An 18,629-nucleotide genomic window follows, 5' to 3' on the forward strand; every position below is an offset into this window, starting at 1 on the left:
TTATTTTTTTTCCATCGGTAATTCCGCGCGGAGATAACGATCGAGAGCGTAGCACGGTGATACGAGCTCGGTATTGAATCACGATCGTTCGATATTAATTGCGTGACAAAGGGGGGGAGGGAGGAAGTCGCGATAGCGTGATCGTTTGGAATCGGCGAACAATAAACGTTCGTCGTTCGGCAGCAGCTCCTAGGATCGGTGATTTTCATGGAACCGGTGAAAGTGGGAAAAAGGTGCACCACCGATTACCCGGCCCGGCTGTAACGTCAACTATGGAAAGTTGGAATTGTTTCGCGTTTCCACGACCTTCTTTCGCCGCATTCTACAACGAACGACAAACTCGTCATTCGACCGGTTCTTTTTCTGCTTAGCAAATACCGATCTAAGCCGATCGCGGCTAAACCGGTGAACGTGTAACTAGGGAATTATAATAATAACCGTTCTCAAATTGGACCAGATGCTTTGAATTTTCTTCAGATGTTAGACCGACCAGTTTGTCAGAGAATGGTCGAACAAAAACGTTTTAAAATATCAATTGGTCGGGGTGATAAAAAGATTAAAAAATCATGTTTTCTTAACCTTTAAATTCGAGAATGGAAAGAATATTTTAAGAAATGCATTTTCTAGGCGCATTTGTTCTTGCAAAATTAGAAATATAAATGCGTTTCTCTATTTATACGATCGCCGCCGCGAACGTACTACGATCATTATAAAACGAGTTCAAGTAATCTTTCAGACTCCGTTCTGATTTATTCGACGTCACGGGAACAGTGATTTAATACCGGTTGCGTATTAAATATTGCGCATTGTTTGCTAAATATAGTGTCGTTAATTCCTATTGCAACTCGAGTTCGCAGTTTTAATTTAGATACGCGCCCCTCGCGCCCCCGCCACGCATCTGCATCTCATTTATTTTCATTACTTCCCCTTCATTGTGTCTATCCCAAGGTTGCTCATTCTTCTCTCGCTCCCCCTAGCTCCTCTTTATCTTATCATTAATCAACTTGCATTTCATGCTTGTATCTCTCAACACTTTTTATTCATATATTTTCTCCCCCCGGGCGACTTACTATCTTCTTATTTTTCTACGCTATCTCGTATTTGCCCAGCGTTCCCAGCGTCATTAACGGCAATCAGTTATTTAACCATAGTCCCCCGTCCGAGAATCTTTAATCGCTGAGGTCGATACACTATTTTATAATGTTTTAAATCTTACCGAACGTTTTAAAGCCGTTCATTTTAGGTTTTCAGCGTCGTCTGCAAAATTTCAGCCTGGCGCGTCGGCCGATTTACGAAAACATCGGTCCACGCCCCCGTAGCCGTGAAAAACCAGCCGGATCGGTGACAAAGGGTCTTCTCGTACGAATGTCAACGATTCGGGAGGGGAAAGGGTGGCACCGGGCTGTTCGTTTCCGCGTCGCCACGGCCGATTGATCCCCGGTGAGCAAACGGCGAAACAATTTCGCGTGCTGAAACCGACCGCGCTTTGTTCCTCTCTCGGTACGTGACCGAGCGAACGGTAGAGACGCGCACAGCTGGCTGCGAGCATAATGCCGCTCTATATCGGGAGGAAGGTTCGGCCACCCGTGCGCAGGTGTACACGTCTCCCGGTTCGCCGAAAGGAGTAGCCGAATCGTGACAAAGGGGAGAGGGAGAGCCCAGGAACACGAGCCGGCGAGGATCCAGGCTCTCTGGCCGAGTTCCTCGGCTTTCGAACCCGTCCGTGGCGGCGCAGGAGGAAGCGGAACACGGCCCGGAGAATGATAGAAAGCCGCGATTCTACGAGAGGTGAACGCGAAAGGCTGGCCAGAGGGCTCCTCCGTTGACCCAGAAAATCGAGGCGCGAGAGGCGAAACGAGCCGCGCGCAGGTCGCAGGCGTTTCTACGACTTCATCGCCCGGTACACGACGATTTCGTGCCGCGGATTGGGATCGCCTCGACCGGCCATATTATTATCAATACTAATAAAGCTTCTTCTCGTGGAAATCCGTCGGCCGGGGGCTAATCGGCCATCCGTAAAGCCGGCCACGTCGCGCGCGAACAATGCCAACCTCGCGAGTCGAATGTGCGATCAATTTCGCGTATGATGTCAGACGTCGTTCGAATTTATTTTCGGAAAGCGATCGAATCTGTCCAGCTGAAATTTTGCATATATGTTGACACGTGTTCGAGGAAACAGCATAAATTTTGCCGAGGCATTCTATCGAAAATTCTGGGAGTTGTTCAAATAAATAGAAGAGTAGGTTCGATAGGTCATGCTTGCTACGTTCGCGATGGTGGCAGTCGTGAATCAAACGTTCGATTCTGTTGGAGTCTGACGTCACTGGTCTCGGATTACTCATCGACGAACGTTTCATCATCGTGTGTCCAGGTATATCTTGAGACCCTCGCGAGACCGAGACCTCGAGAAACGTAGACAGGTATCGGGGAAGGGTCGAATTGTGTCGCTGTGAAAGAACCCTGGCAATTGCGAGTGGCGACGGTACGCGTGGTTCTTCTAAAACTCGAACAGGGAAGACCCTAAAACGATCTACCCTGAATACTTCTTCTCTCGTTAGAACAATCGTACTGCGGTCTATAATAGGGATTCCCTGACGGGGCCTAAACCGGTGTATCTAGGTGACACGTTTATTCTGTTATTTCTGTGCTACCAAGTGTAAAATCAGATCGGGTCGTCATCGTTCCAATATCACGGTCAAGGATACACCGTGCGATCGAAGCAGAATATCAGAGAGAACTCGTCACTCGATTAATCTTTCACTCTGATTACTAAAATACAAGCGACACGGTTGCATTGTGCAATCGGCGCGACATCTCGGGAATATTGAAAAATAAGGGCCGCGGTAAAACATGGTCTCGCATTTCGAAGTTCACGTTGGTAAAAGTTGTATCAAACTAAAAATCCGGTTACACCATCGTAAACTAGAGGTTTCAAGCTTCAATTTAACAAGAGAGTCATCAACCTACGATCATTTCTCGCGGACTTATCGTCGATCAAAGTTGACACATTTTCATCCGACATTTCCGATGCTATAATCTTTTTGAACGGTAAATAAAGATGAAGAAAAGATTCTGCTTAATTAATATAGTATCGGTAATTAGAATCGATGAAATCGTATCTTTTTGGATCTGATACTGCGCTGCGGAATGGTAAGCACGGTGCCCCGTAGGGTAACCTCGGTAATCGCAGAATGGAGCGCGGTCGCGCTCCATCTTGGGCCACGGTGGAATCGCGAGCGCATCCTCGTATTCATCGGCGTGTGTATGCGGGACTGGCGTGCACGCCCGCAGTAATGCATACGGAAAAAGGAGGAGGAGTATCTCTTGTCTGCGAGCGCTGAGAGAGCTCGACGCGACGAGACGCGACGCGACCAAGTGTACCGGGGAAAGGAGTACGAGGCAAACGGAGGGGCCCCGAGATGCCGTTACTCCGAAGAGTCACTCGGAGCAAGCCTAACCCAACCGAGAAGCCACGAGAGAGCCCCAATCAGAGAGAGAGAGAGAGAGAGACTGCTGGATTCTTTGTATTATCGTCCTCCTTTTTTTCCAACGTGAGGGTGACCACCCGAATATGCTACTGACCCAATGCGGGAACCTCTGGCCGCCACCAGATCCTAGAACAATCAGGCCTGAACCCGATCTCCCAATGGAATACAAACACAGAAACGTGAGACTGTTCCGGCGCTACTGTGCGCCTTAATGCAGCCTTCAACGTTCGTTAATTCACACGATAATTTCGTAAATTTTAATTTATCATACTCACGGAAAGAAATTTATAGTTATTAAACTGCGTGACTTTTATGCGAAATAAAAATCTTCCGCCTCTTTCTTCCTTTAATAATTTTAATCAGTAAAAAATAGTGCATTGATATTTTTTATTTAATTCTTTAAAAAAAAAAAACTTGAAACAAAACCTGCTCAGTTGCAGCTAGTACGGAGTCGACCGAAAGCTCCTCCTTCAACGAGTCCAGAGTTATAGGATGCGAGCTATATCGTGTGTTCCGCGGGAAACACGGTGCATCGTCGGCTCCGTAAATGCGCAGGCAAAACGCTCTCGCGCCTGTCCGCTTTCGTAACGAGCCGCCTCGCGAGAAATGCAACCGAACCGCGCGCGGCGCTTGTCCCTGGAAAACGCGACGAACGTTTACGAAACCGTGCGCGGCAAACGGATGCGTAACACGCGATTCCGAGCTGTTGCATTCTCCCGGAATACATAGTCTGTAACGTAGCGGGACGGTCTCATCGCTCGATCATGCTCTCCGATCGAGACTGTCCGCGGCCGGCCGTTCGCACGAACACGTGTGCGAGTTCGAAACAAACTTGCGGGCAGGTTATGTCCGATCTACGACGGCCGCGTTGCTTCGACGCGACACTTTCGCTTGTTCTACCGGCGGATCTTGGTCACCGTGATCCAATTTGAATTGATCTGTGATCGATAATTAAGCACATCGATGTAATACATCGTCGTCGCCCTACGAGAATGATTAAAGAAAATATTTCGATTTGTTCCCTCTTGCTTGGAATTGACACAGAAAGTATGAAATTTTACGAAAAGATTCGCCTTTGTTAGGTTAATTATCAGGGATGTGGAACGGCATACGAACGATAACAGAAAGAACCGAAGATGACGTACAGTTTTCCTCGTCCGACGAGAAATCGCAAGCGGCTAAAGTGGAGCGAAGGAATTTCGTACGATGATGAAGCATCTGGGAACGATTGGTATCGTTCCGGCGACGGTCTGAGAGTTTGAATGGCTCGCAGCAGCCGTGGCTCGTACGTCGAGGATGCCGAAGTGGATGTTTTTACAGTTAGCATACAGGCTGCGCCGTAACAGTACCTGTATTCGCGGGCTCTCTCTCCCGAGGTAGGCGGGCACAGGTCTAGCGATTCGAGTAATCGGGCACTCGTTCCGATTCCCTGCTGGTCACGATCCGCCGTGATCCATGGATCCTGGGCTCGGGAATCGGGAGATAACAAAGAATAGGGTAGCGATATACTCTCCGCGACCAATTCTGCTGGTTTTCGTGTTTAATCTACTTCCCATTCATCGAATAAGGGATATTGTATTTTTTGAATCTTTTATTTCGTTAACTTTCCAATGAAAAAATTTAATGTGTCGCTTGACGAGTATAGGATTAATTATAGCCGAGAACAAACCGAAGCAACCGGTCGTGCGATAGTAAACGACACTAAAAAGCTTTGGACTTTCATCCGGTCGAACAGCCGCAGACCGGAGTTGCATTATCCGGAGATTTTGCGGATAGAAAAACCGGTGGCCGGGACAACGCAGTGGGAACAATAAAAATAGAGAGTTATTCTTTACCCGGCGATTGCGTTATTCTAGTCGCGAGGGACGTGCCCGTAAGCCATCGAAGTTCCTTAATCGGTCGCGACCTGTTTTCATTTTTAACCGGCTAGATATCGCTTATTTTTATAGGCGCTGAACGGGTCGGCGAGTCACAGAAGAGAAAGAGAGCCGCGAAAAAGGTGAATGTTTATTTATAACAGAAACGCGGGGATTGTTGCTCCCCGTTGTTAACGCGTTACGCCGCGTCGCTCGTTTTCGAGGGCGAGGAGCAGAAACGGACGAAAGTTCCAGCGAAAGGGCTAATCCCCCGGCCGGCCGGACCCTGACGAACTTATCCAGAGGTCAATCAACGCATCCGGCCCTAATTAATTGACTTTGGTAGCATTTAAAGAACCTGTATCCTGCCGACCCGACGCCGCACGATCACTGCCAATAATTCCATGCCACGGGGAAGGGTTATCGCCGCAGGAAATGGTCTAGTCGATCGACGCGGGCCTAAACAGAAACGAGGAAACCAGATCTCGCACGAGGAAACCCGATCCTTCGCCATCCTTTTCTTTATTTTTTTTTTTTGTTGTCGATTGAGGCCCTGCAACGATTCGTTCCACCAATGATCTAGGATCCAGGAGCCGCGGGGCACTTGAAAGTTCTCCGACTGGAATAATCGGATTCTGGATCCGTGGGATTAGCGCATTATATTACCGACAATCGAGCAGATTCGGATGGTCGAGAGACTGGGATTTTAATGCGAATAAATTGGAATTAATCTAAGAGTAGCAGAGGTTATAACAACAGATCCTGGCAGCAAAAATTTTTAAAAGGAAGAGTAGACCATTTTAAAGCTAATTTAAAAAGAAAAAGAGGGGACACGCTGAGCCACCCCCAAGAGAACAGTTTTAGAATTAGAAAGACACGTGCAAATTAATTCGTCCACAAATTAACACGTCCACGAGTTAATTCGTTCACGAAACATCTGCTCCGTGTTCGCGAATCGTCGTCGTTCGAACGGTCCGAAAGGTCCTGGACAATTTACCCCGGGCTGTAAACTCTGACCCAGGCAATTCTGTAATCGCGTCTATAATATTCGAAACAGCTTCGGGAATCGTCTGGCTCGTCCCGGCGACAAGTGGATCTTTTTTAATATGCGTGACATCGCGTTTAAGCGGAACTCGCGTGTCTCGTAGCCGAGGAAGAGGGCGGAGAAGGGTTGCCGGCGAGAGGTGGTTCGAGGACGTAGGCTCGCAGACAAATTCATCTCGCGGTCTCGACCCGGCGTTCCCTCTCTCTCTCTCTCGAAAATGTACACGCAAAAGTGTCTACTCGGTTGTTTACGAGAACGCGGGAGAAACAGAGAGGAGGGAAGAGAGAAAGAGAAGAGGGTCCGTTTACGGTGACGTCGTCGGACGTCGCGCATCGACGCAAACACAAGGGACGAAACGCGAAACGAGCGCGCGGATTTTACGAGTCATTCTAGCGAGTGTACGGGAACCAGAGCTGCGCGCACACCGGTGTGGAGAAGCAGTTGGCTGACAAACGAAACGATCACCGCTACCTTCGACCATATGCTCGGGCCGTAATACGGCCTTTCCAGCCATTAGGCTGCGAGAAACTCTATCGCCGGCGAGAGGATTAGCTGTATCGGCGATTCATACCGCTACTCGTGTCACGCTGCCCCATTCGCGTCGATTTAATCCGTGTCTACGAGGGAGAACACCGTGGTAGCCGAAAGGCGACTACAGTCGCTCCAAATTATTTATTAAGACCCCAGCCCACGGTCAAACAACGCGAGCAATTTACGCGTCCCTTTCTTCACGAAAATCGCGCAATGTTGCTCGAACTGTGGTGAACCGACGGATCTTTATTTTTCATTATTATATTTTCAATTTTATCATTGTTATAATACAGTGCACGGCGTCGTTGCAACGTGCACGCGAAAGTCACCTAATTCCGAATCGTGGCACCGTCACGTTTGAAACGAGATAAAGGATAAAGTCAACTCGGGTCGAGCGAATCCTGGCCGAGTTTTACGAGCGGTCTTTTCTGTAGACCTGGGCCTCGGTCGAGGTATCGCTTAGGTATGCGCCTGCAGCTGTTCGAAAATTCCAGCAGGGCTGGCGCGTCCGTCCACGGTATTTTCGAGTATCGGGTCTCGCCTAACGATACCGAGATCTTTCGTTCGGAGCCTCTTGATTCCTAGCCTTCGCAGTTTATCCTGTGCATCCTGGCTTCTGAACTTTTTCATCTGGATTCTAGCCTCTGCACTTTAAATTCTAGATTCTATATTTTAGATCAAAAATTCTAGATTCTATATTTTAGATTTAAAATTCTAGATTTTATATTCTAGATTTAAAATTCTAGATTCTATATTTTAGATCAAAAATTCTAGATTTAAAATTCTAGATTCTACATTTTAGACTTCAAATACTATACTCTGAATTATAAACTTTTGATACTGGTTTCTATATTTGAGATATTAAATTCTAAACTCTAAATTCTGCGCACCAAATATTTCGACCCCGGAATCGCAGACCCGAAGATCCCAGGCTTTTAAATTCCATCCCCTAGGTCCCACATCGAATTCCTGTCCCCAGAACCGAAGATCGAGGATCACAGAACCGCAGGATATTTTTCATCTCGAAATTCATTGTCGCGTGGAAAAACGGTCTCGAGATGCTCTCCGAGCATCGTGTCGAGCCCCGAGGCAAGTCCGCGCGACGATCCGGCAACCGGAAGTAGGCGTAATAACGAACTCCCATTGCCTATACGTGCCGGGAATACAATAACATTGTATGCGAGTGACACAAAGGCTTGTCCCTCTCTTTCTCTCGCCTTGTAACGGTCACTCCTGGACTCCGGGATACCCAGAAATTCCTAGTAGCTTCTTTCACAAGAGGGACACCATTCTTTTTTAAACGTCTTTCGGAAAATTCAGGCTGCGTTCGCTTTTATCGCATGTTGCACCGAGACGGGGACATTGACCGCTGCTTGGCTTGTCCGCATTCGTCGCGTATTATGCGAATTAGCAAGTTTCTATTTACTCGATGCATACATTAATTATTAAGAGCCATAATTAGTTTCCAAAATTGTTTAATTTTTTTAGTAACCGCGATCGTTAATTTTTGAAAATTCTTTTAGCGTTTATCGAGTCGATTTTTCTTTCTATCGACTTATAGCATATCGGTGTCAATTTACAAATCGTTTATTTCACGGCAAGATGATTCATCAGAAAGAGACAAATCGTTCTCGGAACGAGAAATCAGGGATTATGAATGAATGTACTAGGACGTTCGCATAAATATTTACAGACCAGCTACGACTACGGCAAAACGATTACGATTTACAATAACCAACTACGCCGCAAGGATTTATGAATCAGTCTTTACCGAATTCTGATTAACGCGGCGTTACGTGCGGCAATTTGCATGAAGGTGCACCAAGCCTATTTACGATCGTTCGACGAGCATTGTTCCACGGGAAAACGCAGTCGCGCCGCATCCCTCTCCGGGACTCGTCGGCGCGAGGAGGCCTCTTTGTTGCTCGGCGGGGATCGCGTGGGTGGTAGGAATTCGCGGCCCACGCGACCGTTCGTCGAAAATTACGACGGAACGTAATTACGAGTTTCAAGTTATCGCGTCAACGAAACCACGCTACTCCTCGAACCCATAAAGAGAGAGAGAGAGAGAGAGAGAGAGCCACCGGCCGATTTCCATGGTATTGAACGCGAACGGGTTGCAGCGATTCTCGGCTCGGTTATTCCGAAATAGTCGACTGTGTACTTGTCGACGTTTTGGTCCACGTTAGGTCAGGGCTATGCTACGCCACGTTACGTTAGATTAGGTCAGCGGAACGAGAGTCGATTAAAAAATTCGTCGATGCTTTCACGGTGTAGGCGAGCGAAACTCGCGCGTCGGCGAAGCGATCGTCGATGACTCTGAAGCAGCCGATTCGAGGCTGCCTGTGTCGGCACGTGTGAAAAAGGTGCTCGCGTGCGACTCGGAGACCTCCGAGAGGATGAAAAGGCTGTTCGATCGCGAACGGGCCACGGGGAAAGGTCAATCGACGAGACTCCGCTCCGAGTACCCTGAAGAAAGTCGAAACCTAACTCTCGCGTAAGATTGCTCTTTATCGTTAATTCCCATTGCTTGGTTGATCCTGCGAATCGCGCTGAACATTTACTTATCCAAAGTCGAAATTAAATTTCTTCCGCCGGGGTAGAAAAATACGATCGGGTATAATAATAAATATTATATTCTATTACTTTTACTTCCCCCGAAGCTATTCAAATCTGCAGCGTTCGTATGGAAATCTATACTTACGCAAACGCAAAGGCACTCGAGGGTGAATCGTATAGACATGGCCGCACGATAAATACAAACGGCTGATTACCTTCGATGACAATCCAAACCGGCTTCGATTACAAAGAAAATGGTGGAAGGTGTAAACAAATCCAGTCCTCGTCGTTCTTACGAAACAACGGGCGTCGGTTTTATAGCTCGTCCGGTTTAAACCGCGTCAAAGCGAACGCGGTTAAAGGAGTCCATCGATTCTAGTTCTCGAATTGCCTATGGCATCGTAATCCGGGTGTCGCGGCGGCTCGAGCATTCTCGCAGCGAATTTCGAAGGCCTACGATTGTGTACGGTGGTCTCTCTCGGTGCACGGGTAATTGGAGGTAATTGGCGGTTCGGTTAACGGCCGGGGAAACTCCGCGAGTCAAATCGAGGGCCGCTTTGGTTCCGAGCCGGCGGTAATTCGCGTACAGAGAGACGCGTATTATGTGTACAAACATAGGCCGTGGAATCAAGCTTTTAAACCGTCTCTTGATAGAGCCGCCGGAGAAGAAACGAAACGTAACGGACCATGACGCGCGTTGCGAAGGTGATCGTAACGCGAGTACTAGGACGCGGATTCTCTTGCCTGTGCCCCACAACGCCAAGGCGTATACGGTGGCCCACAAAAGCGCACGCACACACACACACACACACGTCGATCTTACGCGATCTTGCCTCATCCGACTTTAGCCGTCTTTCCACACAATGTTTCTGCGACGCTGGTTTTAATCGTCGAGAAACGCAACGATATTAATTCCTCTAGAGGACGCAGAAGCGATGCTCGACTCGCGTTCGAACAATGCGGACGAGCGAATTTTACGATAAACTCGCAGTGATTTCACCGCGACCATTTAAATCTGCAAAGCTTGACTCACTTGTGCTTGTAAAAACTGTGCGAGCAAGTTTAGCCATTTCTTGAGACCTTCGAGACTATTTTCGCGATGATAGATACTGTATTCTATGCGAAATTGGTCAAGGTTTACTTTGAAGTACAATTCTATGTACTAATTATTATCTGCTTGCTCCAAGCTGAGAATACAATAGCGTTAAAAGTATGTCGAATGATTTGTCAGAAAATGCGCGCAGCAAATGTAAACGTAATGTCCCCGTTAATTGAAATTAAATAGCCTGTCGCGTTACTTCCGGACACAGAGCTTCGAGCCACTTCGTCGACAGACCACGCGCGATCGTGTCCGCAAACTGTTAGTTCCGACACAATCAACCCCTCGCCCTAATAAATACGAAACCCATTCGCTCCGGCTCGAAATGAAATATAGTATTCGATGTTTAATCTTCGGGGCGAGCGCGAGGCTCACAAAAGAACTAACGAGGGGTTCGGTACTCGGCTTTAATTGCGTGTAACCGTGCCGCATGGAAGTGCCATTAACCCTGCGCGAACAGTCCGTGGGATCCACGACGAAAATCGTTACTCCTTTCCTTAATCGCTGCTCCTTCAACCCTTGCTTGGCGAGTCGGCATTCACAACGCCGGCACAGAGCGCAATCTTCTGCCTAGCAAATTTTACTTTACAGCAAGTGCCTCGTTAAACAACGTCCGCCAACAAAAGACAACCATATTTCCAAACAGAAATACAATGGAAGCGTAATTAAATGGACTACTGTATGGACGTTACGTTTCGGAGCGGCTCTGGAAATTTCCATACCCTCGGCACCTTTTATTCGACGGATCCATTTTAGGCAGACTCGATATTATTATTAATATTACAATTAATTGAATTTAATCAATCGATGCGGCTTCAAACTTTGCAATAAGATTCACAGGTCTGATGTCGTCAAAGGGTTAACAAGCGTTACTACGACTATTCCATTTGAACGGTACTTTCAAACGAACCTGTTGCGCCGCCCAAATAATTCGCTGAATTACGGTCGAGAATTTCGAGCGACCAGGAGTTCTCTATTTTTCCCGGGGGGAAAAAACAATTGCGCGTAGACAATGTCGGAGTACCGCATGTACTGAATGAACACCGGCGACCTTCGGCTATCGGTATTTCTCGGTAGTAGAGGGGCACACGCTTTCATGGTACGCGGCAGATCGTTGCGATAAGAGCATACTATCAATACGGTACTCACATTTTCCGGCTGCGACGATCGCCTCTGCCTCGGTACACAGAACAGCGGCACGCCGCTTTCCCGCTTCCTCTCCAATATAGCGGCTTCCGGTCTCGGTGACCACTAAATAAACCAAATCGGCGAATCGCACCGCTCGTGCACACGGTGCATTCCTTCGGTCGGTTCTACTCGCCGCGGTCTCTCTTCCCACAACCGCACTGGACACGCGAGCCCCGATCGACGACGCCGCGATCTATGAATCACCGGGACACGACGCACTCGTGTTTCCTCGGGTGCAGGACGGATCGCGGGCAACCTCATAGAACACGACTCCACTCCGTGGATAGGGCACGAACCAACGGGTACGCGTCTCGCCGTGGCTCGATCACTGTAGATCCTTACCCCGCGATCGATCCTCTTGCCCGGAGCCGTAACGAGATCTCCGCTTCGCCCTCCGGATCCTGGAACGAACGGAATCTCGGCTAATGATCGGTACAAGACACTACCCGGCGCGCAGATCGATCTTCGGACGGATCTATGGATCACTGTGACGCAGCTGAACGAACGTAAAAGTCGACGACAAAGCGGACACGAAACGCAACACGACGAAACGACGCTAACAGGTTGCGCGCCGCCACTATACTGAGTTCCCTTCTACTAGGCCGGTCATCGGCATCCCCTCCATCCGGCTCAAAGCGCGTGCCTTTCAGAGCTGTGTAGATCCCCGTCGCCCCCTTACTACAGCCTGTTCCACGAAACAGACCTGGCATACCATAGTCACAATAGCATACCACTTTACTCCAGTCTAAAGGGTGGATGGGAAAGGTGCGCAGTTCTGCGGCAGGGTAGGACGCGTCGTGTTTTCGGGGGTGCTGCAAGCACCTTGAAAAATGTTCTTATCGAATTACAGAAATTATAACAATTTCGTTATACTCGACAATTAGAAAATTTAATAAGGAACAAGAAAATAAAATGTCGCCTATAATAATAATTAATACATTAATTGGAACGATATTTTCTCGAATGTAGTCCGCAACAATATATCATTTTTCCGTATTACTAAAAGGGTTGATGTTCTTCTAAGAATCATACTTCTTTTACTAATTTTTTAACTGCACATCCCAAAGTAGTTTACTATAAAAAGAAATATTTATTCTTGGAGTGAACATTAAGGGGCGCGCAGCTAATGGTCTCTGATTGGGCCTCCATCATTTAAAGATATAGAGAAGATTGACCCACATTTTAAGAAAATTATCGCGCTTCGAGAAAGTTGGAAGTAGGTCTAAGTCCTCCGAATATATTTGGAGAACAATGGTCCTTTAGCGATAGCTGCCGCAAGGATTTATATAGCCGTTTGCGCGAACAATCGACTGTAGAGTTCTTTTAGTTTGAAAGTTCATCGGTACTCGTACTTGACACGATTTAACCTCTCACAATGGATGCTCTGATCTGATTCTCTTTGTTCATGATTCGATCAATTCATTTTCTTCGGTATACTGGTCGCGTGTCTCCTCTCGTCGTTTTATTAATATCGTATCGACGATGATTCCAAAGATGTTGGAACACTTTCCTTAAAGTAGAGAATCGAACGTTTAAATGAATATTATATATATCCATATTTTATTATTTAAACAAATACATTAAATTTAAAGACCTGATATAACTCGTCTGTCAGCGGTTTCTTTAACTTTTAATGGCCGACGATAATTGTAGGCATATATCTGGTCGCAAATATAATTGCCAAGAGCAACGGTGTTCTCCAGAGGACTCGAATGTACAACCGTCGACACTCCCTAACCATGGGAGCACGAATGCCCACGAGCGAGTTTAATTTCACTAAAACACAATGCGATTAATAAACTGGTCTAGACGCACGGTCTGCCTCGCGGCGGTTCTATTTGCTATACGTAGGCGGTGAGTGTGGGAGTGTCGCCGGACATGATGGAACATTGGATCGACGGATGGATGGGCACGCACGTGTGGGTCGTGATCGTTTCCTTCCTCCGACCATAACTTCAAAATCCTAAAGCTTCGCAGAATACTTTAGCCCGAATATCCGGAGTCAAGTAATTAAAAATAACTTCGAAGAACGGTACCATTGAAACTGCGACTAATTACAAATAGCAAGGTCTTCTGCGTTTTAAGAAGAATGATTGATTGAGAGTTTTTTGTGGAATCGGATAGAAGGGCGACGACACTCGGTCGATTCTTTGATCCTATCGGGGGTCACTGCAAAGGTTTCATCCAAGACTCTTTTTGCTTGAGTAACTTCGCACACGAGTAACGCAAGAAGACAGTAGGGGAGAGCTAACGAAGGCTAGTGATTAATCTTCGGGATTGCTTAATTTATTGGCAGCAAAAGAACCGTACAGGCTTCAGAATGGAATATCGCTCGCACGGTCCAAACTTTTGATTTCTGGTTCAGAAAAGATATCTTCTGGTTCTTTATTCTCCATCTCTAGTTCTTCTAGGTCAGTAATAGGTATTGGTTTCATCTTCCTAGCGGCCCATTCGATTTTTTGTGTTAGTATTATTTCTTTTGGTCGGCTTATGAAATTCGTTATTTTGCAATCGCCATAGGTACCTATTCTGCCGGTTCTGCCACACCTGTGTGAGATATTAATTAGTTATCGGTAGTTCAAATTTATTTCAAACACAAATTGTTTTAATGGTTTACCTGTGGATGTACGAAGCCGTATCCGATGGGAAATCAAAATTCAAAATGTAATTGACCATCACAGTGTTCAGACCCCTAGCACCCGCGTTCGTTGTAGATAAAACATATGTATGGCCGTTTAAGAATTCTCCGTATTTCCCTATCCGCAGTTGCATGCTCATGTCGCCATGCAAATTGGTAGTGGGTACGCCGCATTCTTCCAAGAATAGTTTAAGCCAGTAAGAGGTAGTGCTAGAATTGCTGAATACAATGATAGACTTCTTGTTCGCAACTTTTGGCTTTATATACTTCAGGAGTTCGACCGGTTTCTTACTCGGAATTGTTCTCATAAATAGTTGTGGGACTAGTATCCTGTGTAGCTTCCTCGTGGACACTTGTTCCAAAGAGTTTATCTAAATATTATCGGTAATTACAAAGTTGCGTTATCAAAGTCATTTAATTCACTTACATTTATAATCTTGTCTAAAACATTTTTCATGCGAGAAGGAACCGTGGCAGAAGCTAAAACGAGTTGTACAGTGCTCGGGAACTCGACGTCTAATGCTTGACGATATCCAATCTGCATATAAAAAGGCACGTTATAATATTTCCGGTTATTATTTTATATGGCAAAGCTCGTGTTTACGCACAGGCAATTTTTGAAGAAAAACTTTCAACTTGTCTTCGAAGGTTTCGTGGAATAAGGCATCCACTTCATCTAGAACTACACACCGTATTAGATTCCTACTGTAGACACCAACCGTGAACAATTTACTGATTACTCCAAAACTACCAACTAGAATGTCAACATTATCAACTGGAGGTTTCAGCATTTTTCGCTTTGTTCTTCCACCGGTAATCAGTTTTGTAGTAATACCCAGTGGTTTGCACCATTTGATTGCTTCGATCTGAAAGATGCAACATTTGTTTTTAAAATGATGTTAGACCATGCGATAGTTATGATTACTGAATACTAACTCCAATTTGAACTGCCAGCTCCCTAGTAGGAGTCAAAATCACAACAAACGGGCTGTTTGCAGGATTCCTTTTAATTTCTTTCCATTGTAATAGCTGGGTCATCAGTGGCCACAAATACGTCAGTGTTTTGCCACAGCCTGTTTCTGCTGTTAACAGTGTATGGTTTCCAGAGAGTACTTTTGGTATTCCCAGTTGCTGAATTTCCAATGGTGCTTTAATATCGAATTTCTCGATTTGATTACACACAGCTGGTGCTAAATTAAAATGATCAAATGTCTTGGTCATAGACTTTTCATTTTCATTGTTTACGTCATCCTAAAAATAAAAATAACACAGGTCTAAGTTCGAAATAAAGTTATACAGTTGCGAATAACGTTTAAGAAAGCAATGTACGTCGAAATAGGGGTATATGGTGAAGTAGTCGCCGTTAGATTTCCAGTGATTCCATCCCTGGCTAGCTAATGGTATAATCTGTTTCTTGGGGTAAGTTTGACCTTCGTAAAAATTATATTCCTTTCGTTTGCAATCTATTATCTTCATCTGCCCTTTAAAGGATTCCGACGGCTCGTGAACGAGCGACTGTTTTCCCTTCTTACGAGCATGTGCGGCTGGTTTTGCCTATAGAAAAATATATACAGAGTTAACCTAAGTCTGAAACAAAGTGTACAAAAAAGAAAGTAAAATGTCAAATTTATTTACATAATTCCTGGGAAATCTGACGAATGGCGAGTCTATGCTTTTGCAACATAGCTTGCAATATCGGAATAACATTTTCTGTTTAAATTAAATTAGTATCTCGTGTACTATAAAACACCGACACACAGTTTTCACGCCACCATTTTGATACACGTGTGGAGACTTCAGGAGCGAGTAATATAGAAACCTAAGGTTCATCATCGGATAATGTAGAAAATACTTTTCTCTTTCGTTGGTAGATCCATAATGCAGCTCCCTCTGCACAGTCTTGCATGCATTAAAAGTTTAAACTCGCCGAGTATCATTGCAATTCTTCTGTCATATAATTTTTTATATTCTTTTGCAAATCTTTGCTACACTTTATCAGCATCGCAATCTAGATTTCAATTAATCAAATTTAATGTTTAAGTAATGAAAAATGAAAAAATAGGAATTCTGATGACCGTCTGATGAGAACAATTGGAGATCAGAAACAGGTAGAATAAATTAGAGAATAGTTAATTATTTAATCCTTTATTTCCCCATTAGTTTAACAGCTCGCCGGTGGTCCGGATCATTTTCGATACCAAAACCTTTTACATTTTATTTTACAATGTTTACATTACCCGACCGTCTGTAATCCGACTTTTAACAAATTGGGAAAGTGTTCAATTGTTGTTTCGAATATTATTAGCGTCCTGCGAGGGATGCAATCGCGGCTGGACTTATTGCTGCGGGATTCTGAAAAGTAATACGATAAAATTGAAATTGCAGAAAATCTATAGCAAATCGAATAGTATAAAATGTATTACCGGGTCCGCAACGGGATCGGCTTCAGCAGCCGCATAGGAAATTAATGAAATCATTACAGATGCTGCTGCAATGAGGACAAACCTTGCTGCTTTCATTCTCGCTTGTTAGCTTCTACTGTTGCAAAATGGAACGTGTAGTTTTCTGCACTGATGCGAAATTGTACGCTGCGTTGCTATTTATGCAAGTGTTTCACGTGCAAAAGTTTAGCTGCTCGGAGGGATAAGATAAAATTAATTTTAACCACCCATAAATGATATATAATTTATGGTTGAAGTGGTAAAACATGTACACGATTTTTTTAATGTATTGTATTATATAAGCGTTCAAAACATTTCAAGATATTTTTCAGGATCAGGAGCGAGCAGAATTAACGATTTCGCGAATAATTAGTTAATGTTTTATTTGGATATTGTTTTTAGGAACTTGGAAACATTTTTACATCGCGTTATGATTTATATTTATCATCGGCAACTGATAAGGGTTATTGTAACAGGTGTTTGCAGTGGTTCAGGTCTCTGCAGATGATTACAATTCCATTTAGGAATTAGGTAAGTATGTACTTACCTAGTAATTAGGTAAGACTGCAATAGGTATTTTTTGGGGGAAAGGGGTGAAATTAATCGAAACTTCCTTAATCAATAATTTTTTTATTGCCGCAATTCTCTGAACATGTTTGGAACATCTTTAGTTTATGTTTTAAACATCTTTGGTTTAAATTTCGACATTTTTAATTCGTGCTTAAAACATTCTCAGTTTAGATATTATTATCCTTGTAGGCTTCCCACAGCAGCCTTGCTTATCGGTTCAGGCTCCTGAAAATCAGAAACAAAATTTTAGCGAAACGCCGATAAAACAATCGAACAAAAAGCGTAAGAATTATGGTAGTACCGCTGCGACGAAAGAAATTAAAGAAATGGTCATAGCAACTGCTACGACAAGTATAAATCTTGCTGCCTTCATGGTCACGTGAAATAGTCTATCGTTGCAGAATGTAGCGTGTATTTTTGCGCACTCGTGCGGAATGGTGAGCATTGCACTGATATTTATGCAATGAATCATGTGCGGCGATTCTATCGCTCAAAGCGATCATTGCAACATTGTATCGTTATCATAGTTACAGGGATTCGTATCGTTTTTAATCATCGTAAAAAGCAAAATAACTATTTTCGTTCCGTATCTGTGACAAATATCGAGGAACTATTCAGATAGCGGATTGTTTTAAGACTCGCGTTTACGATGCAATAGAATGCACGCTTCGGTCGATCGTATCACGCGCGGACACCAGGTAGCGCCTGCGTGCTCGTTAAACGCATCGATTACACGGAACGAAGCTGCTAATTAGAAATGTACCGTACGAATCCTATTGATTCGTTGTGTCGTGGAATTTAATCGAGCATTCCTTCCTGAAAAACTTTACCAACGTCAATTACGCATAAAGATATTAAAAAACAGCACTAAAAAATCAACAGGCAATGGAACTTACAGTTACACAATAAATTCAACCCTTCGCTATCACATCGGATCGATATTCGAACAAACGTATTTTTCTACAATCGATTGTTACATAATAGCATTTATGCGAACGAATTCGTAAAGAAGGCAGTTCAAAAATAAGGGTAGAATTTTTCTATCCGCTTTCGCATGCTCCGTCTAGTTTTTACTGCATTATTTGCGGTACCGTTTCATGAAGGGGTTGCAATTCAAATAGGTACCGCAGCCCTAACTGCCGACAATATCTCGCGTAAGTGCGTCAGAAGAAGAAGGAACGAAGAACTGCCACGACGATCGATGCATTTCGATT

The 18,629-nt window shown here is 44.9% G+C and overlaps 2 protein-coding genes and 2 long non-coding RNA genes across 11 annotated transcripts in view; all 4 read right to left on the reverse strand.

Moving 5' to 3' along the window:
* LOC144470562 (signal-induced proliferation-associated 1-like protein 2) overlaps positions 1-12,334 on the reverse strand; it is a 37,561-nt gene extending 25,227 nt beyond the window's left edge. For all 5 annotated transcript variants that reach the window (XM_078181867.1, XM_078181866.1, XM_078181865.1 and 2 more), the window contains exon 1: positions 11,728-12,334. The gene's annotated coding sequence lies outside the window, so the exon portion shown is untranslated. The remainder of the gene's footprint in view (positions 1-11,727) is intronic.
* A 319-nt stretch (positions 12,335-12,653) lies between these two features.
* Dbp21e2 (putative ATP-dependent RNA helicase Dbp21E2) lies at positions 12,654-16,184 on the reverse strand. Of its 3 annotated transcripts, none has more exons than XR_013494093.1 (8): positions 16,040-16,184; positions 15,734-15,958; positions 15,341-15,655; positions 15,013-15,270; positions 14,832-14,942; positions 14,384-14,775; positions 13,361-14,313; positions 12,654-13,276 (listed from the first exon to the last, which is right to left on the reverse strand). XR_013494093.1 is itself a non-coding variant. In XM_078181213.1 (8 exons), the coding sequence occupies exons 1-7, from the start codon at positions 16,109-16,111 to the stop codon at positions 14,082-14,084; spliced, it is 1,605 nt and encodes a 534-aa protein (XP_078037339.1). In that variant the 5' UTR covers positions 16,112-16,184; the 3' UTR covers positions 13,294-13,542; positions 14,077-14,081. The 3 variants fall into 3 exon arrangements, 2 of the variants coding, with proteins under 2 accessions (XP_078037339.1, XP_078037338.1); XM_078181213.1 differs by lacking the exon at positions 12,654-13,276 and having other exon boundaries at positions 13,294-13,542; positions 14,077-14,313; XM_078181212.1 differs by lacking the exon at positions 12,654-13,276 and having other exon boundaries at positions 13,294-14,313.
* Positions 16,185-16,533: 349 nt separating this feature from the next.
* On the reverse strand, positions 16,534-16,970 carry LOC144470256 (uncharacterized). The gene is made up of 2 exons (XR_013494089.1): positions 16,828-16,970; positions 16,534-16,756 (listed from the first exon to the last, which is right to left on the reverse strand). It is a non-coding gene; the product is annotated as an uncharacterized LOC144470256 (long non-coding RNA).
* A 489-nt stretch (positions 16,971-17,459) lies between these two features.
* LOC144470573 (uncharacterized) lies at positions 17,460-18,628 on the reverse strand. Of its 2 annotated transcripts, XR_013494147.1 has the most exons (3): positions 18,312-18,628; positions 17,717-18,231; positions 17,460-17,640 (listed from the first exon to the last, which is right to left on the reverse strand). It is a non-coding gene; the product is annotated as an uncharacterized LOC144470573 (long non-coding RNA). The 2 variants fall into 2 exon arrangements; XR_013494146.1 differs by having other exon boundaries at positions 17,717-18,628.
* Between the last annotated feature and the right edge of the window lies 1 nt (position 18,629).

Source organism: Augochlora pura, chromosome 5, assembly GCF_028453695.1.
Source record: "Augochlora pura isolate Apur16 chromosome 5, APUR_v2.2.1, whole genome shotgun sequence".
Taxonomy (NCBI): domain Eukaryota; kingdom Metazoa; phylum Arthropoda; class Insecta; order Hymenoptera; family Halictidae; genus Augochlora; species Augochlora pura.

Excerpts from the sequence above, each read along its gene's own strand:
- Dbp21e2 (XM_078181213.1), bottom strand. The coding sequence starts at position 16,111 with ATGTTATTCCGATATTGCAAGCTATGTTGCAAAAGCATAGACTCGCCA. Across the intron at positions 14,943-15,012 it reads TTTTTCTTCAAAAATTGCCT|ATTGGATATCGTCAAGCATT; the intron begins GTGCGTAAACAC and ends TTTTATATGCAG. Across the intron at positions 14,776-14,831 it reads TTTTAGACAAGATTATAAAT|ATAAACTCTTTGGAACAAGT; the intron begins GTAAGTGAATTA and ends GATAATATTTAG.